Source organism: Molothrus aeneus, chromosome 4 (genome assembly GCF_037042795.1).
Source record: "Molothrus aeneus isolate 106 chromosome 4, BPBGC_Maene_1.0, whole genome shotgun sequence".
NCBI lineage: Eukaryota > Metazoa > Chordata > Aves > Passeriformes > Icteridae > Molothrus > Molothrus aeneus.
The window spans coordinates 36,540,669-36,566,604 of record NC_089649.1 but is presented as its reverse complement, the minus strand read 5'-3'; the positions used below and the strand labels follow the sequence as shown (position 1 = coordinate 36,566,604).

Here is a 25,936-nt window from a genome sequence, read left to right as displayed (position 1 = left end):
ATTGACAAACCAAAAAAAGAGTAATTGAATTCAAGAAAAATGTCCAAAAAACTAATATTATTGGTTTCCTTGTGTAATAATTCTAAGAGCAACAGAGATAAATAGCACATATATCTGACAACAATCCACAAAATTGGATTTGAACATTCAGTAAGAATCTTTTTATGGCGAGAATGACTCAAAAAGCATTATATAATACTTTCCACAAAATTGCTTGAATAAAACAGTCAAATAAGTAAACATGCTACTGTGAGACAGGCAACATTGCTCAAAATTCTGGACTTGTTTTTCTGAAGTATGTCTCTGATTGGGAATACTAAAGTTACTACATTGTTTATATTTCTACCTAATGCTTAAGTAATTCCATTTACAGTCAGTATGTATTTCTAACAATATGTTAAAAATATTGCATCAACAACATGTATACACCACATACTAATTAGAAAACTAGGATAACCACATCATTCCAAAATAGAAACAAATTAACCACAAGTTCCAATTAGAAAATTAGGAAAACCACACCATTCCAAAGCTCTGTCCAGCTATCTAAAGTAGACAAGAAGAACTCTAGTTAAAACTTGTATTTGTATATAAATATACTCAGAGAAGCTGATTTTACCTTTACAGGAGATGTGAACTTGCTTTTAGATGTGTGATTGACACTTGATCAATAATAGAATGGTTTGGGCTGGAAGAGACCTTAAAGATCATTCAGTTCCAACCCTCCAGCCATGGGCAGGGACATCTTCTGCTTGACCAGGTTGCTCCAAGCCTCATCCAGCCTGGCCTTCAACACTTCCAGAAATGGAGCACTCACAACTTTTTGGGGAACATGTTCCGGTTCCTCATCACCCTCACAGAAGGGATTTCTTCCCAAGAAACATGTAACCTTGCCCTCTTTCACTTAAAAGTAATTCCCCTTCATGTTATCACTACCTGCCCAGGTAAAAAGTCCCTCTTCAACTCTGTTGTAGGCCCCCTTTAGGTACTGGAAGGCTGCTGTGAGGTGTCCCCAGAGCCTTCCCTTCTACAGGCTGAACAACCCCTCCAAACCTGTCTTCATAAGAGAGGTCTCCAGCTTTCTGATTCCATAGTGAGAAATTAAATAAAATACTGCTGATTCATCTTAAAGCACAACCTTATGCAGCAAGATAAAACTTGAGGAGCAAAGGCACCCCAAAGTTTAAAAGAAATGTATCAGAATTATGTTCCTGGTCTTGATTTTTTCAATCATCCTTTTCTCCTATGATCCCTCTCTGTGTTTCCTGCAAAACAGATTCTCATTCTTGTCCCTCAGCTCCCTGCAGATTGCACTGAGGAGGATCCCATCAACAGACATTTTTTTCAATAATAACTTCACCATCATCCCTATTCTTTTTTGTCAGCTCCTGAAACCTGGAATTGTTCAGGATCCCTGGGATTTGTTATCACATTCCATAGCTGTGAAGGGGTTTACAGCTTCAGGGACACTGTGTTTTGGACAAAAATCTAAAAGAAGTGAGAAAATCATGATGTTAAAAACACAGCCTGAAGGAGGAGAGTGAGAACAAGAAACAGAAAAACACTGTTTTTGCTCCAGTAGTAGTCTCCTGTGTATAAGCAGGAATGTATCTCTGCTTACAGGATTCTGCTATCTTTTTGTATTTACCTTTTAACAAGAAGAATGCATATGCATTTAAGCAGCTTTGCAAAAACACTGCAAGAACGCATTACCAAAAACCCAGGCATGCATCTGCAGTACCACTTAGAAAGTTAGGTTAGAATGACACCTTAGAATTGAAAATTATTTTATATCAAATAGTGTGCAGTTAAATCGCTGTACGCCAACTTGCCTCACAGCTCATGCTGCTGCTTCAGTAATGTAGGAGTGCCACACAAGTTACAGTTTTCACACCACAGAGAAACTACTTTGAAGCAGCCAATATGTTGGAATAGAAGGTTACTCTATCCTGAAATAAAATATCATCTGAAATAAAATATCATTTCATGGTATGGAATGCAGATCTTTGGGGTGAGGAGGAAGTGGGGAACAGGTGGGCTTGCTGGGGGGGCAACTGTTCTGGGGCATATGACAGGTTACATTTTTTTTCTTTTTACCTGAAGCATGTTGCTAAAATTCAGTATATGCCAGCTTAATTGGACAGTCTAAAAGAGATACAAGCAACTTAATCACAGATCTTTTTCTGCCAACATAATTGATTTATACTAGGACAAGATCATCCCTCCTACTACATGAACTCTAAAAGTACCCAAGGACAAACAAAGCCCACTACAGCAAAGTGAAATGCAAGTGACTGTTGATATAAAAAATGAAGATGACCATGAACAACAAGTATGCAAGAATAGTTTACCATTTAATAATGGCATTTACTTTCCAGAATTTCAGATTTCTTTGAAGGGTTCCCAAACTCTACCCTATTGAAGTAAAGGAAACTTGCTTTTCACTGAATTTTTTAAAATTTTATTTCATTCATAATTAAGGCATAGCATTTAAAAAATACGACATTTGTTAGGTACAGCTTAACTCCATGCCCACTCCATGTAGGAAACCAAGTTGAAATACATAGCCCTTCAAAAAACTAAAATGAACATGGGACATGAGAAAGAAGAAAAGGAATTAGCTCACAGTTCTTGCTGAAGGTCTAAATTCAGTTAAATTACCTGAATTAGCAACACTTACAAGACTCTACAGAAATAATCAATTCAGTTCAGAAGTAATAATCATCAATTTCTTTCAAAATTTAATCACTTCTACTTCAGGTGTACACACACAAAAAAGGCTCCAGCATAATTGGCACCATCAACCTATTTTACATTTCACACCCTTACATTCACAGCTGGCACATGGATTGTCAACGACTAAGAACATGTTTAACTTTCTTTCAAAGAAAAAAACCACAACCATGGACTATGTTTAAAAAGGATATGTAAGCTCCTGTAAATAACACACTGACTAGATGCACATATCTGAATTTAGCCCATGTACACTTCAATGCCATGTTCAGGTATTATTAAAGCTCATAGCACAAAGCTTGTTTTCTTATCGTTAATATCAAGCTGCCAATACAGAAACATAAGAATGAGGTTTGTAGATAAGAAGCAAACACTTCAGCTAGTGTTTTCTAACACATTCAAGAACTGCAATAGTTTTAGACTCAAATGTAGTAAGGATTATTTTCATTTTCCCCTTCATTAGCATAATCTATCAATGCTTTCTACAGTTAAAAACAGCAATATGTAAACCACTCAAGAACAAGAATAACACCTGTTCTGTATTGATTTGCAGTGTTAAAGGATACTGATTTCAAAAAATATTACTTTTGCTTGTACATAGTATGTCTTTCTTTCGCCACACCAGGAACTTTGCTTTATGCAAAACTATGGGAGTAAGACCCTTAAATATTTTTTTTCCAAATTCTCCTAAATTAATCAGTTATACCTGAAATTCGTTTAAAAGCATCATTACTTTCCACTAGAACTGTAGAACATTTACAAAAAGAAATTTTTGAAGTTAGAATATTTACAAACAGGAGTGGGTTTCCTTGTTGACTAGAAATAGTGTACCACAAATAAAGAACAATTAATCTGTGTCTCCTCTGTGATTAAATGAGGCAGGAATGGAGTAAGACAGCCAACTCATGTTTATCCTGCTAAATTTAAAGCAGTACATTTGCTATTTTGACAGATGTGCATAACAGCACTTTTTACAAAGAATGTCAATTCTGGTTTCTAAATTCAGTATGTTGCCCTTCAAATGAAGGGGAAGAAGAGACCTCAGGCAGAAATAATCTTCTGTATTTATTGAGAGATTTCTACCTATTAAAGAATTATCAGAGCCCTAGTAAAACAATAAAGATAGAAGATACTGTAGAAAATATCCTGATGTAACAGTAGGAGAAATTAGATTACTTTTGTTAAAAAACTCAGAAAAAGAAAACCAAAACCTCCCCCAACCACCCCCCCTTCCCCCTGACAATAGTAACACTCAACTTCCAAAGCCAGAAGTCAGCACAGACTGGAAGGCCTTCATCCCCGAATGCCATGCACAGTTTTGTAGTACATTTTACCAGTGTGATTAGAAGGGTTTTCTATACCACATAACAGCAAAATCCTCAGCAGTCACCTATTCTAAATGGTTAGGATTTTCCATATTGTGTAGGGCATTCTGCTTACAACAAACACTTTTCCATTTATCCTAAAACATATTTCCTTGAATTTGTGAGGAGGGCAGATATGAGGGTTCCTACAGCAGGTGAACAAAGGTTGCTATGTCACTGACCATAAATGAAATCAGCATATTTGTTTGCTTCTGTGTGCTGGGTGTCTCAATTATGCAGCAGCCCTGCAAAGCCACCAAAACCAAAGTGTGTACCTGCTCTCATAATGCATAAACATACAACTGGAAAAAAAGGGGGAAAAAAATCACCAAAACCAAGTCAACAGAGTCTATATCTGTAACTTGAGAAGGCAGAGGAGAATGCTAAAATCTCTTTACATGTAGCAAATCATGCTTTTGCTTCATTCTTCTTCACTGAAATTTCCCACTGCATATGGAACTTATTCTAATTTAGAAAACACAGTTTGACCCAGTCCTATAAAAATAAATCCATTATAATTGCTCAATACAAGTTATTAATGCTTTTTTCACAAATCAGAAGCATTTAAAAAACAAACTGCGCATGACAGAGCCATTAAAGCTTTCAGCCATTTATAAGCTTCATAAAATTGCCCATCTGTCTGAAAGATGCATGAGCTCAATTTGGGAAATCAGCACACACAGAAAAGCCCCCAAAGCTGACTGAACGTCTGGATAGCGATTTCTGAGAGCAACAACATTCCTTTTCAAGTTAATCAAAATTATGATTGCATTTCTGTACAAGAAGATTTGTAACTAGACAATTCCATATGTCACAAATGCTTCCTGTGAGACACTGAAGATGCACAGAGCAATGAACAAGACATTGCATTAAGTACACTTTTGATTTTTGACTGCACAAAATAAAAATCTGCATAAACATATACAATACTAAACAAATAGATGCTTTTGGCAACAGGGCATCCATTTATTCAGAATAAATAAATTAAATAAATAAAAACGATGGGAGAACTGCTTGCCATTATCCAGGAAAGAATCATCAGAAACAAATACTGTCAAATTATGTACTGGGTTATCTCAAAAGAAAAGCATCAAGATGAAATTAATATAAATGAACTTCAGCTCTCAATACTCTAAGAAAGCATTCTGTAAGCTTTTTTGTTATTGTTGTTTATTCATTTGCTTTCACAGAAATAGAATATACCAGAACTTGAATGGAAATTCTTAACTGTTTTACTCCATCAGCGAAGCAAGGTCAGAATACCTACTAAGACTCCTTAAATGTGTTTGATTTTGTCAGGGTTACAAAAAAAATAGGGCAGGACAAACCTTTCTTTTTCATCTCTAAAGCTTTAAAGACATTCATCTGCGAATCTCATTACAGGATTGTTCTTCTTTCTTTAGAATGTGTTAGGATTTGTAAACTAAACACTTGGTAGCAATCCTACATGTAAGAATCAGTCTAGAAAAGACAAAGGCATGTAGTTTGGGGACAAAACACAACAAAGAGGCATTTAGTTAGCAATCAAATCAATATTCTCCCACTCATCTCCCAGGGAAATTATTAGAAACTATTTATACCCATATCTGACTGCAAGGACTTTTATAGATCTTTTAGTAAAACACAGTGTTTTAATACCAGAATTCTGGGTTTAAAACTCTCTTATGAGTGACAATCATAATTCCCTGCTTTGATAATTTCACAGCTTTCCTTATACCATCCACATTCTTTTTCCCGTCTTACCTTATGTGAAGCTCAGTACCAGTGAATGAACAGGAAAACAACCTCTCTTATGTTATTGATAATATATTTTGAATATTAGCAGGTTTCAGGCTCACCCATGATATGCAAACAGGAAAAAAGGACAAAACAAAATACATTTATAAAACAGGAAAATGAAGTAAAAGGTTTTCTGGAATTATTTTCTTAAGGATACATTAAATGTAGTAGCTAAGGATAATACTATTGCCTATTCCTTAAGGATGTTATTTTGCTTGATCATTACAAGCTTACTGGAAAGTCTACATTCAGGAAAGGTGAAATATATTTTTAAAGTCCACTTAGATGAACTCAAATGTTGCAATTAAGGCAACCTTGACTGTAACAAACAACCATTTTTGGAAAGATGACTACTAGGATGTCAATTCAAAAGTTTGTCACACTTTATTAAACTTCAATGAACTTTGAAAACTGAAAGTTGCAATCTCTTTTTGTGTACAATGAAAAGATAATGAGTTATTTAAAGATAACATTGAAGCAACAGTCATGCATGAAAAGGATCATGAATAAATTTCAATTTTAAATTAAAGGAAATTTTTTAAATAACAGACAACTAGTATTTGGCAAGAATCCTTTCTCTTGATACTACAGAAAAATCTAGTTTATTAGCTTATGAAAAACAATACTTCATAAGATCTCAGTCCTATTCTCCTGATTCCTAATAACAGAGCACCATGAAGAAAAGAAAAACTTATCAGTTTGAATTTGATCAGATGGAATGTTTGAAAAAGTCCAAAGCAACAGACTTCAGCTTCCATCCTACATTGCCTTTCTGCAGGTTTTAACAATGATTATTCAGGGGATATATCATTTGAAGACGTAAAAATTAGTTCACATCTCCATTACACTACTCAGTGAAGTTGTGGAAGTAATACATTTGGAATACTAGTTAAGAATTGCCTATTGCAAATAAGACAAAAAAAATCTTAAAGCTTATAAAGAGAAATAAGAAGTTAAGAAGAAACTTAGAAAAGAAGAAATGTAAGGAAATGTAAGAACAACATCTCCTCAAATTTTTCCGAAACTTATGTGCATCTTTGCCACAGTTCATTAACTGAAGCTGAAGAAGATAATTGTGAGCTAATTGTTCAAGTCTCTTGTCAAGTTGTTTAGTCTATTACTGCAATGTAATAATGCTTTTTCAAGTGGAAAGTAAACAGCTCATGTTTCAGAGAAAAGCCAATGTAGATACCTATGTTTATGCAGAGTTAGAAATTTTCCTTCCTGTTTACAAGATCAAACTTGAGTATGCCACATGAGGAATATTAAAATAATGTCATTTCAGCCATAATTCAATTTAACCCTAAGGAAATGTAAACCAAAGCTGAGATGCGTAGTAGAAAAATTTGCCACATGAATAAATGTGCTTCTAGTATTACAAAATTATTCAGAGTAACTAGACTGTTTTAAATCTAGATTTACTTCAGGTATCTCAAGAACCACGCTTGAAACAAGCATGGGATAAGAGTTATTGGACTCTGACACCCAGAGAACACAATCTTGCTAAGTGCAGGCTGCTCATTAGTTCCCATCTCAAGAATTCCTCACATGTTCACAAACAAAAGGGATGCAGTGTGGAGGCATGATACAGACCCAGCAAGCATTTCATAGTGTGGGCAACTAAAGATTGACTGACCAATTTTGTAGAAGGCAAAAGCTTTGTATTCTGACTCCACACGTACTCAAAAGTGAAATTACCTATCTTTTATAATGGATTTGATCAACTATGTGAAAAGTAAGAATTTGTTGTCATATTAATATTTTCATCAGTTTTCATTTTTACAGTCAAGTTGTATTTGAGTTTCCTGAGAGCAGGCAGCATTGGGATGTGGGAGATACTCCTAAATTTATCTCAATGCAGACACATTCTCAATTCTGTACAGATAAAGTGTAAAACTTCAGTTATTTGAAATTCTTCCCACCTCTGACTTTCTCATAACATGACAATACTTTTAGTCCAGCAAATAAAATGCATTTTAAGATGAGCTGCAGTTGCCTTCAAAATGACCATTATTCTTCTGAGCTGAACTCTCACCAACCTCAGGCCAACCCTTTCTTTTACCACTGGTAAAGCCATTCTGTCAAGTCAAAATGCCTTCAGTAATGAAACTGCTACTGCAAGGTACATCAAGGAGCTGAAGGTAAAATCTTGTACTCTGTAATTTCAGAAGAAAAACTCCACAACAGAATTTATAATGTTAAATTATCAAAACTGAGAATGTCGAGTGAAGAACAGAAAACTTGGTATTACAGATTCATGTCAGGTTACTGCAACCTATGCACATACAGGTTTTAAGTTGTACTTTTTACAGTGATAGTATTTTGACCAGAAGCAAGTCCAAGTTTCATGAAATTCAAGTAACTGAGTGCATTGTAGAGGAAATGAAAGAAGCATTTTATGGCTCAATATCACAAGTATAAAAATGTAAATCCTGCATTTAGTTAGATCTCTAGTCAATACAGTCATCTTGAAACGGAATTTGTTTCATTTTCTATTTGGCCTCTTCCTTTTTTTAAATCACTTTAAAATATGAGGCTCACCTTCATATAGGCTTATAAGTTAAGATTTTATTTTTTTCTGATGTAGTATACATGATGAAGTAATACGTTAATATTAAGGTCAACATTACTTGAAAACCTTGCTGATTAAACTCTGCTCCAGGAAGGTTTTGCTTATGCTATCAGTGAAATGAACAGGGCAGCTCAAATTGGTGGGATCACCCTGGCTTCCAGGATGCTGCATTAAGCAAGTAGAAAGCCACTACAAATTCTTCACTAAGCAGAAAACATCTCTCTTTACCATTGTATAATTACTTGATTGTAGCAACAGGTTTCCCAGCTGATAAGGCTTTGTGCCTCAGGTATAACTATTTGCCTACAAACCTAGCAGATTTATATGTACAGTCACCCTTACCTTCTCACAAATCATGTCTTACACAAGCTATGCCTAACACTGCAATTTTTGGAGACATGAGCTTTCATCATACAGACACTTTCTGTCTTTAGCAAAGCTTTCCTATGACAAGACAGTCATTCATACAATATAAAACTTTCCCTTCCCTTTTGTCAGAAAGTTACATCTAGCCATAATCTGAAGCCAAGCATGCACACATTTGAATTTCAATGACGTGTTACAAACTGTCTACAAACAAAATACAGAGAATTTCCACTTCATGCAATAGCATGTATTCCTTCAGGGGAAAGTGGTACAATCAGATAGTCTGATAGAGTTGCTTTGCTTTTAGCACAAACTCTCTTCCTTTACTCTACCATTATTGTATAATATGACCAATGTAGTTTACAAAACTACAGTTTAAAAAACCCCAATCACACATCAGCTCATTTTCCATGTTCACAGCAAAAAAACACATTACTGGCACTGAAGTTCACTGATCAACTACAGCTCTGACAAAGTAAACATAAGTTGCTTTTGCACACTGACTTCCATGTTATTAAACTGGCCTATTCAGAGGTCTGACACAAACCATATGGTCCCTGATAGGAGACAACATGATACTCTCAAATGAATGATGCAGAAAAGAACCCTAAGCAAGGGGACAGATACAGGAGAACATAATAGACAGCAATATGAGAAGGGACTGGCTCATCAACATGAAGGAAAATTTCCTAGTTTGTCATTTTCTACCAAAAAACCAGTTCATTGCCATTGACAGGAACTAGTTGACGAAGAAGCTGTAGGCTACTAAGTTTTCAAATTCCTTTTTTCCCCTTGGCAGATCTGAGGGGTTTTTTTCAAACTGAAATACCGCCAAATAACTGTTACTGTTAATAAATTTATTGTTGGCTGTGGCATTGTTTATTTTTTCTTATAATAGGTGCTGTACTGGTTCAAGAACTACAGGGTAAAGTCAAAATCCTTTGTAAGTCAACTTTACACTCATGGGCATATACTGTGTTAGCAACAGTTTACAAGTCTGACTATGATAATAAAGTAATTAAAACATAAAAAGAAATAAAAGTTGATGTACAAATCTATCATATGTTGGCAACCTACATGAACTGTTAAACTAATGAATTATGCAAATCTACACTTCCCCAAAGCTTTAAAACATTAATTAGAATTTTAGTGTTCCTCTGTAAATGCAAGATGTTCCATAACTGAACCAATGAAAACTTGCTTTCTTTTTCATTTTGCCCTTTCCTTTAAAACTGTTGCCCATATTCTGCTTCTTGCCCCTTTTCAGATATCTGTCTGCTGACAGACTGACTTCAGAGCAAACTATGTCAACAAGAAACACCCAATCTTTAATATAAAACCTGCAAACCAATCCTCCCCACCTTCCATTTCAAACAACCTTCTCACAAACCCCAAAACCTTCCCAGAAAAAAAAGCCACTTTCAACAAGGCTCATTTTCCCAGGAACCAGAATCACAAAACTAGAGCTGCACACAAAGCCACTGCAGATAATGACACAGAGGTGTGCTGGTACGTCAAATATCAAGGTTGATTTTCTGTGGTAGGTTACACTGAAACTGATAGGTCTTTAACTTTGAGTTTGAAATACAGGGCTTATATGAATCAGGTACTGGATCTGCAGCCCCAAATCCATCACAAAATCAGAAACACTTTGCACACTTTAGTATGCAAAATTATGCACATCATTAAAATGTACTCTTACTGTATCCGTAGCTTTCTAAGGCAAGCTAAGTAGAAGCCTATTATTTTCCTCTCTTTTATAGTGCTTGTTAAGTGACAATGGATTTATTTTACATTTATTAGAGGACCTATCAACTTCAGATTCAGCCCCCTTTCATCTCACCAGTACACCAACATTCTGCCATTTGCATTTACAATATAAATCAAAGCTGTTATTTTTGCTGAAATGGAGTTTCACTAAATCAGACATTTTTCTCCTACCTGTTGGTTCACCATTTTAAATACAAACACTCTCTATAAATTACATGAATAAAGAAATCTTGCAACTGTGTACCTATATCTAAATCTACATTTTCTTTTGTCACATGTAACTTCTAATATTAATGTAGTTTTTTAATATTAAATCTGTCCATAACCAAAGATTGCACTTTCAATGTTTCATAACATTTCCTTACCTCCCTCATAATACCAAGTTTTTATTCTGCATTATATTGATATTTAAAGATGTGCAGCTTTTCTTTTACTTTTATAACATCTAAATGTCATAATTTATGCGGAATATTATGCATGAACTATCTAAAGATTTAGGTTTTGATCATAAAAGCAAAAGGAGTGCATATGAATAAAATGAAGGCACACAAGTTATTCTGCAGATGAACCAGCAAACTCCTGGTATTAAGCTGCTCACTAAAACATTTTCATCATTTCTTATTAAAAGTTTTATTCAGTGCATTTCAGTATTTATACTGGCATTAGTTTAAAAAAAGGAAAAATGCTGGAGCCTTTTTTTAAAAAAATCTTTTACACAGCTTTCATATTTCTTGTTTTCCTCATTTACTACTTCTAATAGGAACTGACTTTTCATAACTTCCCAGATGTTTGTAAAAAGGAACAGCAGGATTAATAGAAAACTTTAAAGAAAAGTGTCTGCATTTAATCACTATTTTTAAAATACCATTGTTATTGAACTACCTCATTTTCACTTTTGACTATCTACACATGATGTTTAGATTGCTAACAGAAAACTCTCCCCTTATAATATGAAGTCATGGAATAAGAATAGCATACACACTAATAACATTTTTAGTCACTTTAACAACATACAACTGATTTCACAAAATAACAGCCATTTGTCAGCTATATGGCATCTGCAGCTTCATGAAGAAATTATACAATAAGGAAAAGGGATATGAATTTATCACTAATCACTATACTGCCTCAACACAGCAGTAAACTTGGCTTGCAATGATTCTATGAGTTGTGACAACTGAACATACAAACTTAATTTTTTGGCTAATCTAGCTTCAATATCTTATGCTGCTTTACTCCTATCAGTCTTAGAAAGGTAACTAAACAGTAAAAGAATCTGCCACTTCCTAAAAACAGGTTATTTTATGAACTGGGAGGGGACAGAGCTAGATATCAGTCAACATTTTCTTAATATAAACTAATCCAACTCTATTGTGTGTGACCACCTTATAGAAGAGAAAAAAGAGCAAAAGAAAACACAATAAAGTCTCAGTTAAGTAAAATTTAGAGGATCACAAATACAAGAATTAAACCCACTTCAGGTGTACCAAAATTATTCATCTGACCTGACCTCAAAGTCAATGTTACTGAATTCAGAGCAGAGACTGCAGCAGATTTTTCTTGTGTTATCTCTCTTCTTAAAACATACAGTACCCAGTATGTTAAAAACTGGCAACCATTCACATTTCTGAACTTTACTTTAATAACATCAATAAACAGAAGTAAATTATTTTAGCAGTACCACACTTCTAGGTCCAGCTTCATCTAAGTCTGCTTTGTACATTTCTTTCAGGTTTCTAAACTGATATTAAACACTTTTGTTAAACATTTCTATGCTATATGAACTACTTCTTCCAGCTGAAAACTGTTCCACTGAAAAGTCAGATAGCTTTATATAACTGGAAATGAAGACTATGGAGATTTTTATAGTGTTATAGCAATAATATTTCTTTCAGCAATCAGCAGAAACTAAGAGCATGCAAGTAAGAGCAAGAGTCTGTTTACTGGCATTAATTATTTTTCTAATAATCTGGAAGTAGATAAGCTTTACAAAACACTAGCATATTTTAAAATGCATCAACTGTAGCAATTATGATCTTCATTAAAAAATGCTACAGTATCACCATATTGAGCAAGCACAGCCTCAATAGCTGCTATTTCAGCCAAAAAGAAAAAAAAATGGGGGGAAAAAGAAAAACAGCTTTTTTACTTGTCAGATACCTCATAAAACCAACTTACAGACTTCCCTTTGAGTTGTTAACTGCTAGGAAATTGTTAGCCTGCAGAAACAGCCTGTGTGTGCTGTTTTACAGGTCTGATTTCCAAAACTTTCATCTGTGGTCTAGATTTCATAAACATAGAATAGTCAGAACTTTACAATTTCACTTAAATTGCATTACAGATGGAGAGGCAGTTCATCAAAGGACATATTGCAAGTAAACCAGCAGATATGAGAGGGCAAGATAGATGTGTGCAGCATTTATCTTTCTAAACCCTGAAATATCAAGTTAAAAAAATCTTACAAAAATGGTTCTGCTACTGCAGCACTCTACTAATATTTCTCTCACTCACCCAGGGGCTTCTTAAAACAGTAGGTCAAAAAACTGCTTCTCTAAGTTCCTAGCTGAGACAAAGGTTTTAAGTAAAACATTAGCTAAGGTTACAATTCTCTCTTTTGCTATCAGCCTACTCATAACAAAGCCAACATACACACCAGCAACCGATGTTTCAACAGAAACAGAAAACCTAGCCTGCAAAACACCAAAGTCAAAGGTCTTCATGCTTAAACTTCTAAGGGATGAACTGAAATTGGAAAAAAAAACCCAACTCTATTTCCTAGTTCTATATGCTTATCATGGAGGAATTTTACCTAAAGAACTGTTAAAATTCATTTAAAGAACTTGAGGCATTAATTTTTTCTGCTGCATTCAAGAAGTGATGGTAGCGTAAGACATTAAGTAATTGACGTCTTCTTAATTTTACTATATATAAATGATGTAAAATTTGATCGACTACTCCAAAGCAATTTTTCACATTTCATTCAAAAAAGCCTCATTTCTCTGCATGGCTATTTTGTACTAGTTCGTGAATCTGCCTAGCTCAATAAAATTCCAGAATCAAAAGCCAATGAGTTGCTTCCAAAATGGTCAAAGGTGATGTATTTTCAGAGTAGAAGAGAAGTGTAGGGAAATGATGAAATACTAAAATTTGCAGTATTTCAGTAGTAACATTCAAAATACAACATTAATAAAGCCTAATTAACAGTTGACAGTCTCTCCTCCCTTTGACACGAATTTCAGTACTCATGCCACGTAGAACAAAAGCATCTTATAAATGCTTATTCCTGCTAACAATCAAAGGGTACTTCAAGGCTGTTTTTGTGTCCCTTTAGTTTCTCTCTGGACCACACTGCAGTATAAATTTCAAGTCAGAACAAAACCAGCTGGGCCTTACCTCTGTCACTGAAGTCATCCACCAGGATGATCTCTGCGATCAGGCTGTCTGGGGTGCGGTTGATGATGCTGTGGATGGTGCGCAAGAGCGAGGTCCAGCCCTCGTTATGAAACGGGATGATGATGCTCGTGTTGGGTAGTGCCTCCAAGTACACCTTGTGCTTACAGCTGCAGAGGCAAGGAAATAATTGTGTAAGCATACTGAAAATCTGAGTTGGCATGTCTTGTCATCCATTTGGGCCATCCAACCATGGTTTCTGGCATAAAATCCAACAATGCAATCAAGCAGTAATTTCATGTGAAAATAGCTGGATTGTTTAAAACACATGCTTACAACACAAAAGAAATTGGAACAATGACAGAATTTAAGTAGAATGAGTGAAAAAAAATCTAACTGTCTGGAATTATTTTCTTTCACTGAAAACTTTTTCCTGTAGTATGAGAGATGACATATTTTCTATGACATCATTTACAAAAACCAAATCCTCTTATCAAAAAGAATTCCAGAGCATAATATGAAGCTAATCTGAAGTAATCGTTTGGTCAACAAAGAGATAAACTCTAGAAAACAATTCAGTGTTATCCTGGGTGATACTAGCTTACAATACAAAAAACAACATCCACACATACAACTCCAACTTCGCATCCACAGATCCAAAATGACTGTTCCTATTAAGTATAGACATAAAGCAACACAATTCTGGAAGTGCAGACTTATAAACAAGGAAATGTAAACAAGCTTTCATCTTTGAAAGGAAAGCACCGTACGCTCCACATCTTAATTGCACAGTAGCTATGGAATATCCATGCTTAACCTGACTGTTTTCAATATTGAGTTTCTAACACATTTCGAAAAGAAAAAACATAACATTCAAAAATAAATAATGGCCATGCAAATCAGTGTCTCCTAATATCCAAAAATATTTTATGACAAATATTTAGATTATTGCAACTGATAGGATTGCATCTTTTATGTTTTGTTGAAAAAAAGAAAAAAAGGAACACATTCCTCTGTTGTTAACAAAGCCTGTCATTTTCACCTCTGGGGACAAAGTAAGTGAACGATTTCTCATTCCTCAAAAGAAAGTCACATCCTGATAAAGGTATCCCTAGAGCAGAAACCTGTCAGCTTTGTAATAAACAAACAAAATTAAAAGTTTAGCCCTGCAAATTCTAGGGTTAAAAAAAAAAAGTATAGATATCTTTGCTCCTTGTTAGAAAGTGTAACTATGCATATCAAAAACTGCTACAGAGTAGTTTTGATTTACATATATTTGCAGCTTAGATTGCATTTCCTCTTTATAAGTGTCACTGAGAAATCAGTATTTACCAATACACTATACAGCTACCACACTGATGAAATGTTCCAAAGAAATAATAAAAACTCATAGCTAATATAGTTGTATTTGCAAAATATTAACTGTTACGTAGCTATAAATAAACTAACTAGGTTTTAGTTACTTTACTAAAAAAAAAAAATTTAAATTTGTAGTTCAGACTTTTCTTACTAAAACCCAGTGCAAATTAATTTAATGACAAGCCATTTTCTGAAATAACCACTGTGGAAACATTTTAGTAAGCAGCTTGCTGGTAAAACAGACATGCACATTGGAAAATGAACAGATGCTTTGCAATAATGTGAAGTTCTGGACAAAGCAGTGCTCATTATCTAGTGACAGAAAAGTCTAAGTATGTATATTTAAATGTTTTGTGAAAAAAAGAAAATCCATTGCAGCAAAAGAATTTAGTAGAATTTTTTATTCTTACCTGTAGGAAGAAGTAGAACAAATGAAGTCCATTATTAATACTTAGTTGTTTCAGATAGCAAAATAAGAAAGCCACCTACCAAAACCAACACCTATTGTTGCCAGCTGCCTGTCAACAGTGATGCTTCTTGGACTAGAACAAATGCAACTAACAGACATACATGGAACTCTCCCGCTATTTTTAAAAGCAAAAGTTTTTCCTTCAGCATTTTTGACTCCTAGTAAATATGATTTCAAGCTAGTAAGTTTTCATCTCCATAAAACCCCAAGCCAAGCCAAAAAAAAAAACCAAACCAAGCAAAAGAACCTCACATATGTAAGACTAACAACTTCTAAAGAGTAAGAGGAAAAAAAAATTCCCAAAACACCCAAACACATCAGAATGCCATTTATTTTTTAAAAAGTCAGCCCTCCAGTACAAGATAACTTTTGAAAGCAGTTGTACTGAAATTTGCATGGTTAATATTGTAACCTTATGCATGTAAGGATGGGGTAGGTCATTAAATTTGGATATTCACATTGACAGTGTCAGAGTAATTGCATTATGTTAAAGTGCTGAGAAGGAGAAGCAACACTGATGGATTTAGTCCGCAACTATTCTATTCTTCCTGCTGAACAGACTGATCTAAAACAGAGCCACACTTAAAAGAGGAAAGCATCTAACACTTTCTTAAGATTTCTCCATCATTCAACTTTGACCTTTAATCCTCATTTACATTTACTTTTGATTGCCATTGTAAAGGTATACGTGAATTGATTTCTAGCAAAAGCCACAAACCACCAAAACATCCTTTTGTGCTTTTATAAAAAAACTAGCCAGATTTCAAATTCATAGAAATGAAACCTTAAACTTAATCATTTTCTGCTAGGTTTCATAGCAGTGCTTTACTTGCCTTTCTTCATCAAGTGGAATTCTGCTCATTTTTAGCCCCTTGCTCCCTTGTCATGAGACTCTAACAGCAACAGATGATCACTGTCTTAAAAAGCCTTACATGAAATCCATTTTATTTGAAGTTCTATTCAACGCGGTCCATAGCAGAGGGTTGCTAGCTCTGTGCTCTGATGGGCTGCAGGACAGAGCTGATGAACAGCTGTCATGTTCAGAAAAGTCCCAGGAACTGCAACAGAGATGCAGTTAGACCTCCACAGCTGAGACACTGGATGTACCATGAGAATAAAGCTATGTATTTTCATGAGGATAAACATATATAATGCATGCACCATTTGTTCCAAGTCCACAAGTGTGCTTCTTCATATCCTGAGTTTTAGAAGTGATGCCAAACACCCTGGATACAAAAAAGACTACTTAGAAGCTACAGACATTGCTTCTTGTTTTAAAAGGGAAATTCTTGAGTCTCCAAAGAAATGAGACATTGCAATTCAAGATTCTTACATATTTCCTGAAGAATACACTATTACCAAAATTCACTAAAATAAAAAATAAAGCAAGGTTTGCTGTAGACAGGAAAAAGGCTATGTATAAAAGATTACCATAACCTCATATACATTAGGTAAAGCTGTCTAAATTATGGTAAAATGAAACTGAACTGACTACCTACAGAAATATTTAAACTACTACTGAGTAAAATAATATTCTTCCCAGAGACTAAAAATTTCGGTGGAAAACTCAATCAAACTTGTATCAGTTTAGCAAATTATAGTACTTATAGCACACATGAACTCCAATTGTCATCCTCCACATAAAGAAATTGCAAATAACTTGCACACTAGGTGAATGCAGGCTTTATGTGGACAGTAAGTATCATTCAGGTAGTTTGAACGGCAGAATAAAGTGTCCAAAGAGCACAATGACTTTCATTGAGGCTTGAAATACTAGAAAATCTATAAAGGCCTGGAAATAAATCCTAAAATCAATACTCAAAGAAGGTTAGTAGATTTAAGATGGGCAGATAGGCAGTTCAGCCAGCTTCAGTGAAGTAAGGGTTTGCTCCAAGATGTAACTCAGCGTAGAAAAGATTGCAATGTACCTGATGTCAATCAACATCATTAAGCTCTCCTCTTAATTATGAAATCATAGCTCAACTGATAAAGGCAAATATATACTGTACAGCTTTAGTATCACGTCATATTTTGATTAAGGAATTAAAAAAGAAAAAAAGAATCAGAGGGGAATTGAAAAATGGATACAAATACTAGGTCTTTCAAAATAATTTTAATAGGAACTTATTATTTGCTATTATTAGCTTGTTTCTATCAGGACTAGTTTTTTGCCGTAGTGACACTTTAAACTGGATTAACTTTTAAAATAACATATGAGGACTCTGCACTAACAAGACTGATTTAAATAGCAAATGATGTTGAAGACAGGTTATTTGACTCTGTTAACTCAATCTACATATATGTTATAAAATAGCTTGTTTGAATGAGCTATCTATTAGTATAAACACACAAAGTTTCAAAAGAAAATCTTGTCATGATATTTTATAATTTTGGGATTGAGGGCAGAAAACTAAATCAGTCTACCTGAAATTAGGATAACGAACTGATTTTTCACTATGTCTTTGATCACTATAATTTCCATGAAAGTGTTTTCTCTAATCAGCCCTGGCTACATATGTATGCTCATCATTCCCATACTGATAAGAGGATAAATACTTAAGGATTCTAAGAACACATTATTTGACTAAGTCTTCCACTGTTTTCATTACATTTTTCCTCACTTTTAATCCTGACTTCCATACTTGTGTTTCTTCAGCTAACCAAATAGCTCAGTCCAGCAATATTTTTAATGTTTACTGCTTGAGGTGCCACTCACTCACGTTGCTCAGAAACCTCACACTGTTTTCCTCAGCTAACCTTGTTCAGCTACAGGAATAATGCAGCCTCCTCTTTAGAGGCTGGTAAGTGATCATTTACAGAACTGGAGGCCTAAGTGCTCAAGGTTTGATGCTGTCTTCCATAAATTATTCCAAGAAATGCTGATCAGTCAGCTTAGCTCACATCTATGCTTGTACCTCTAGGCATGTGCGATGCTACACCATCAGCACCCAATGCAGCGTACCAGTAAACATCTGCACATCCTGTGGCTCATCCTAACTGAATAGACCCAGGCCTCCAGTCTTCTCCAGAGGGTGAATTTGGGATTGTTCCTAGCTCTACAGACTGCCAGACCAGGCTGGTGAATTTAAACAGCTTGCCCATTTCTCAGGCAAGACTGGAATCCAGCAACGTATGGGCATGTTATCTCTCTTGCCCTTTCACCACACAGTCTCATCAGTTGCAAGCTCTTCTCTCAAGAGCTGTAAAAGGCAGTGGCCTTCAGAGCTTAGTACCTGTAATACTGATCTTATGGAATCCCTTACCAATATTTTCATTATTGAAGACTGGGAATCCATTTTATTGCTGAGCTCCACAGTGACACATTTGACCACACAAAACAAGGGAAAAACCTAGCTCAGCATTATTCCATACAGCAAGTTAACTATTAAACCAAAATTATTTCCTTCTGTAATATAATCCTATTGCATGCTGGTCCTGTCATACAGGCAAACCGGGAAGAGGATGCCCATTGTCATCTCTAGGTGATTTTTTTTAATTTATAGAAAGTGTATAGTTTAAATTTTTGTATTTTTACACAATGCACTCATCCTAGACACTTAGAAATGCAAAACTCTTCAGAAAGAGTTCAGTCAAGTAACTACTCACTTTTTGGTTGTACTTTTCCAAACAAATAAATGGCTGGCACCATTTTTATGGTTAAAATATTATTATTTTAAGCTCTTTTGAAAACAAGGTCATTTATTTCTAGAGGGCAGTATCCAAATGCCTGGATCAACAAGTTGGGTGGGGCTAAGGGGATGAAGAAGCAGCAGTACATATCTGGGACTCATGGCAGGAATACTATTCAAGGGGGTGAAGAACCTGACGATTGAAAGTAGAAAAGGAATCTACTCAGCAGAAGTCTTTTCTGCATAATCTTAACAAAATACTGCAGACTGGCCTTAGTAATGTACAACAGAAGCTTTCCTCAAGATGTCTCTCTTTTATTGCATTTAAACATAACATATTTTAGTGCAGCATGCTAGCACTAGAACATCATGGAACAACTCTGAATAATAGGTTCAGTATCCAAGGTTGAAAAACTGAAAATTTCTTGGCATAAATGAAGGTTTCTTCAAGCTTATTTGCTGAAGTCTTGAGTCTCAGAATAACTTCTATGTTAAGCCTGAAATGTCTTGGTAGATACTTAGCAAGAATATAACCATGATAAGCAACCCTCACCCTGCTAGTTAAGTAGCTCACACCTGTATTTTCTTACTTAAGTTATGACATTACCATTTAGTGCAATGTGAGTTTAGAAGAGGACATGAAGGGAGCATTATGCATTGCCACTGCACAAATACACAGAATTATTAAATAACACTAGCAATGTGGACTTTGCCGAAAAGTATTTTATAAATGCCAACACTTGTGTAAAAAAAATAAAAGAACCCAAACAACCAAAAACTGGCATCAAATGATGAATATGCTGATTAGTTAAATACAATGTCATTTTCAAGACTGTAATGAATCAAAAGTTATGAACCTTGAATTATGCTTTCAAATATTGTTCTCCTTGATCAGTTTAGTCTTTCCACGACATTTCAGAACTTAATATCTGGTATTTCCTATCATAGAATATCCCTACATCATTAAATTAGTCCCTCAGAGACTTCTGGATGAGATTTTTACAAACAGAGGCCAGGTCTACCAGTGCACGAGCTGTTTCCACATTGTGAAGTTGTACTTACTGCTTTGAAAATCAGTCTCTGCCCCAAGAATCTCCTTCCTCTCTCCCTTCTATTAGAAACATAATTAAGCACTAATCATATGAGATTCAATTTTGTAATTCATTACTGTTTTGGAAATCCAATTACTTTACCAAAAAAAAAAAAAAAGGTAGAATTTATCTGAAAATAATTTCTACAGTAAAAAATTAAATACACATAGTTGACAAATTAGAACTTTTCACCAGCTTTGTATGCTGCTCCTACAGTTTGGTTTTTGGAGCTGGGTACTTGGAATTCTAGGCTTATGCACAGAAACAACACACAGACACACTCTGTAACTTGCTTTAAAACATACAATATCAACTTTTTTCTTTTGAGATACAGAATTCTTCTGTGGGGTTGAAACAAGAATCAAAACCAAGTTTCTGCACAAAATAATCTTAGAGTTGGCTTCAAAGTTGCATGGAGACTTTCAGAAGGTTAAGAAAATAGCAAGAGATTGCTCTATTTCTGAAATTTTAACCTGCCTGAGGAAGAAAAAAAACTGTTCCCGAAACACCATGAAGCTATCTGCAGGAGGCACCTTTAAAACACAACCTGAAAGGACGACTATTCATAAAAAGAGTAGTGAAAAGGAGTTAAATCACACTTATTTCTTATTCAGTACTAAAAATCCTAAGACTATTATGATTTCATTTTGTATGTTAGCCTACTCGGCACAAATAACAGTATTTTTTTGCTTCAAGGAGTAAGAGTTCTGCTTGCTTCCCTAATAACTTTATATTTGGGGGCAAAAAATGTCCTCATCACATGAGTTTAAGAAAAGATGCAGAACTTCCAAATGATCCCCCTTTACAGCTTCACAGTTAACAGAAAGATGCAGAAATATACTGCCTCTGCAGAAGACAAAATGAAAGAATATAGGCTTCTAAAATGATGAGAAAGGAGAGCAGTGCTGGCACCATTCCAGCCAATTGACAGCAAAAGCTGATTCATAAAAGCAGCAATTTGCTTGACCCTGTAGACATATCAACAATGTTTTATGCACCTAAGAGATACCACTGGCAATGCTCTGGTCAAGTTACCAGGCTCTGTGCCTTCCAAACACATCAAAAGCCTTGAAAATTGCCCTGATAGATAATAACATAGGAGAAGTTAAGTGTCTCACAGACATCCCTTTGCTGGATTTAGGAAACAAAGCAGCAGCCTACTACTGCAATTTCTGGATCATAAAAGTAGCCCACCTCTAATTTTCTTCTCTTATAGGAAGTGCCAGAGAAAGTTAAAGCAAAACAGAAAGATTTTCAACCTTTTTTTCCCCACTGGCTTTGTCAGCTCTCGCTCTCTTAACTAAGCTGTTTTTTCAGATCTGACCTTTTCTTTGCCTTTATTAAAAGAAACTACAGCACCCACTGGGCCCCCAGGTAGTGACAAGACCTCTATAAGCTACCAGAACAAAACATTTCCCAGTGAAATTTACATAGTAATTGTCCTAGCATGTCAAAGTATTCAATTTACAGCAACAAGCTTCAGTCACACCATGTTTCTGTTCCAATCTAGTCTTGTCAGCTGAGCCTGATTAAGTAGTGATAACTAGTAATTTCTCCTGCTATTTGACAAGGCTGTAAAATTAGCTTGGGTGTGAGCTGATGGCAGGGAAAGTAATCTTTATTTTCACAGTGACTCACAGCTGGGAAGCAAGCAGGCATTACTGCGTATGGGCCTCAATAAATGTCACAACACTTTACTAGAACAAATAAACCTCCTCCAAAACATAAGTAGGATTTTCATGAAAAAGAAGAAAAATAAATCGTACAGTAGAAATTGTTTGTGAAAGTGCTATTAAATGCACTATCAATATGTCTTGGGAACTAAGGAGGCAAAGGCCTGTGCTCTATGTAGACTTCCCTCAGCATGGAATGTATCAGAACTGATGGAGCTGAATTAGGTGCTTGTTACTTTATGTCAAATTGCCTCATTTTGGCCTGTCATGTACAGTTTCTTCAGTAGCACTCTCTGTCTCTGAAGAAATCAAAGTCTGAATTTGCCTTGCTTTGTCCTTCAAACCAAAAAGTTCCTCTAACCAAGGGAAGAGCCCAAGAGTCAGATAAACTATATTGACCTAAAGCATGTTTATGTTTACAGAGTTTTGTTTTATGATACAGTGACTTCTAAAATCCTCATCACTTATGGAAAGATGTTATAAATTTTAAAAAATCATTAATATATTTAAAGAAACTTATCTATGCGCCATATGTATTAAATCTAGGAGGCTTGGGAAATAATACATGTAGTCATTTTATACTATCTCAAAATTCCTCATTAGCAAGTGCACATAGGAAGGCACCCTGATACTCTAATTATATTTTAGCTTAAACCTTGCACTTTGTTACCTGTGAATTCAAAAATAACATCAGACCAATTTATTTTATACATACACAAGCAAACACCCTCACAACACTTTGTTATTTCTCTGATCTTCTCTTAAAAAAAATCTAGTTAAAATTCATTAATTCAACCCTAGCATACTTATCTGATTGTCTCTCACAAGTAATGCCGACCTCAATAAAAAGACCATCAATAACAACCCTCTATTTTGAGTTTAAGGTCATTTTCATGGCTGAAGAAGAAACAGGATTAGAATTCAGGTTTTTGTCACTTCAAAGTGCATTTTAAAGCAAACTACTTCAGGAAAAAACCAACCTGTGACATTCAATTGCCCTTTAAATTTCCGTTCCAGAAACCCTAGTTATCTTATTACCACTTGCCCTTAGACTCCAAAGGCACCCCATAGGCTTCTAGGAACCCTCTAAAAGCTCAGCCACTCCTCCCTCCTCAGCCACTTCTGCATCAGTCCTCAGGTACTTCTCTCAATTGCTGTGATATCATTCGAAGACTATTGAGAGGAGCCTCAAACAGAGATCAGTTCCCTCAGCATCCAGGGGAACATCCCCTCAGGCCCATGGACTTACTATGTCCAGTTGGCTTAAGCATAAAATACGTAATTTTCAAAGACAGTCTTTCTGTGATTTACCACATCACTTCACCTCTCCTTTTCACTGCAATTTGTGGTCAGGCTTACACCTCTTAACACCATCACCTGTACACAATAAAAGAGATAATGGGCAAGATAGCACTAGATCTGACCAGTGTTTGTAATACTGAAATCAGAGCTGGTAAACAAGGGAACAAATGCTGTGAAAAAGCTGTTGGGCCTCATGGACCATGTGTGCCAACAAGATTGGTAAATTCTCATGTCTACTACCACATCCTGTGGCCAGCACAGCCTTCAGAAAATTTGAGCTCAAGAAGCTTACTCACAATCAAATCAGGCAAAATACAAGTTGTTTTTCCATTCCAGCATTGCTGCACATCTGCTGTCCTTTATTACATGAGGTGCAACAGCTAATTGTGTTGCCACTGAGAATGTACTGCAAAGAATGTACAATCTTACTGAGGTAAGGTGTAGTGAGGCTCTTCATAAAACTACTATATTAACAACATATATCATCACGTTCACCTATGAACTTCAAAGATACAGAACACCAGAATATCCCCCATTCCACACAAATCTTAGCAAAGCTGGATGTACCTTCCAATTTTACTGTTGTATTATTTGACAGTTAAAAGTTCAAGCTTTAACCTCTGCCAAATGCTAATAGACTTGGCTATCCCAGATGTACAGAACTGGCTGGAGGGTAAATATTCTTCAGAATTCCTGTCCCCATTAAGTTTAGATTTCACAGTTATGTTTACTGCAGCTTGCTATCTTCTCAGCAGTGTGGGAGGATTTACTGGAGTCTAAGTAACATGCAAGGCATCTAAATACATGAGAACTACTTCTCTCCTTGAATAAACAGATTATTTCTTTTATCAAATAATTTTCAGTAAACAGAAACAGTCCCATCAGGCTTGGACTCTCCCCACTGGCCTATTCAACACTGCAGCCCATTTCTCAATAAAAGGAGAGTTGAGGAATCATCAATCTTCAGCCATATTTTTGCTGTTGCTGCCCTAAAAAAAAAGACACACTGGCACCCAGAAAGCACTTGGGAATTATTCCATGTTATTTGTTCCTATCAATACATATCCTGCAGAGAAAGTGACAGCAGGCATGACAGAGACAGAAAGCCATGGGTTTTCTTGGGTATAAAATATTCCTGATCCTGTTTTGAGGAGCTGTACTTCAAATGGGATGCCCTGCAGCAATTGCAGAGAACAATCTGGTCGGATCTGGAAATGGGGACACTGCCTATCATGTTTTGGACCACATGACTTTTCACATTATTCAGCAACTACACAAAACAGTTTGAAAAGCACAGACATTCTCTAGCTTTTCCACTACCCACTGAAAACACACCTTGAGTTTAAACAGGTTTCTCTGTGGCCAGATAAATTAAGCTAATACAAGTAATCAGCAATATGAAGTAATGCAATGTGTATGTGTGCCTGAAGACATTTCTGGTTCCCCAAAATGAATGAGAACTAGAAAAAGCCTTCTACTATCTTTGTATCTTCTTCACCATATGATCAAAAATTCAACAGATCAACAGAAATAACCAATTACTTCCATAAGATTTATTAAATATTTTTAAGTTCAGCATACTGAAATAGTTAATCTAATTTTTGGTTTTTTTAGCAAGGCAGGAGAACCAAAGCCTGTCTAAGATGATAGACTGCAGAGGGAATTAACCAGAATTTATCTTGTAGCATTGGATTAAAGACAAATTTAAGTTTTAGGGACAATATGGACAGGCTAGATTGTGACAAATGCACTGTATTTATAAAAGAAAGTAACTAAATACAATGCAATAATTAGTTTTTTAAGAGATTCAGATATGTACTACTGCCTGCCTATGTGTCTAACTATATCCCTTTCCCATGAGTTTAGTAATACTAGAACTCTATGCGAAGTGTACTAAAACATAGAGATTAAGAACAACTCCAACTCTGTTAACTCTGCAACTACTCTAAAGAAACACAAAAATTGAGCCAATCAAAAAACATACTGCCTGGAGAAATCCCATTACACACTCATTTTAGCCTCTTTTAAAAATACAATGGAGGGCAACCACACCGCATTCAAATGTTTTGAGAGAGAACCATTCAAGCACTCTCAGCTTCTGCTACTGAAAAGGAGAGTTTCAGTTATGCAGAACCCATGGAATGAAATTTGGTTTTGTTATTAGAAAGAAATAAAGCCTCATTACTGTTCAGGACACAGAATATGTAACCAGCCCTTAGCTAAACACTCTCATTTCTTTGATTATGAAAATGCATTTCTTCTGAAGGTTGTGAAAAATTTAATGCCTAAGAAAAATGAGCATAGTTCAGACTTCTAAAAAGGAATATTGCTGGGAGTGACAGTGAAGAGCCAGAACTTCATACATCACCAGCAAGACCAGGAGAAAAGTATTGAAAACACTGACTCCAGCCCATACAGGCTAAAAAACAGACATTATAA

General features: G+C 35.4%; 1 protein-coding gene across 1 annotated transcript in view; it reads right to left on the bottom strand.

Moving 5' to 3' along the window:
* GALNTL6 (polypeptide N-acetylgalactosaminyltransferase like 6) overlaps positions 1 to 25,936 on the bottom strand; it is a 435,385-nt gene that overhangs the window by 218,016 nt on the left and 191,433 nt on the right. Inside the window, exon 4 of the mRNA XM_066548280.1 lies at positions 13,978 to 14,144. Within this exon, the coding sequence (XP_066404377.1) occupies positions 13,978 to 14,144 (167 nt within the window). The remainder of the gene's footprint in view (positions 1 to 13,977; positions 14,145 to 25,936) is intronic.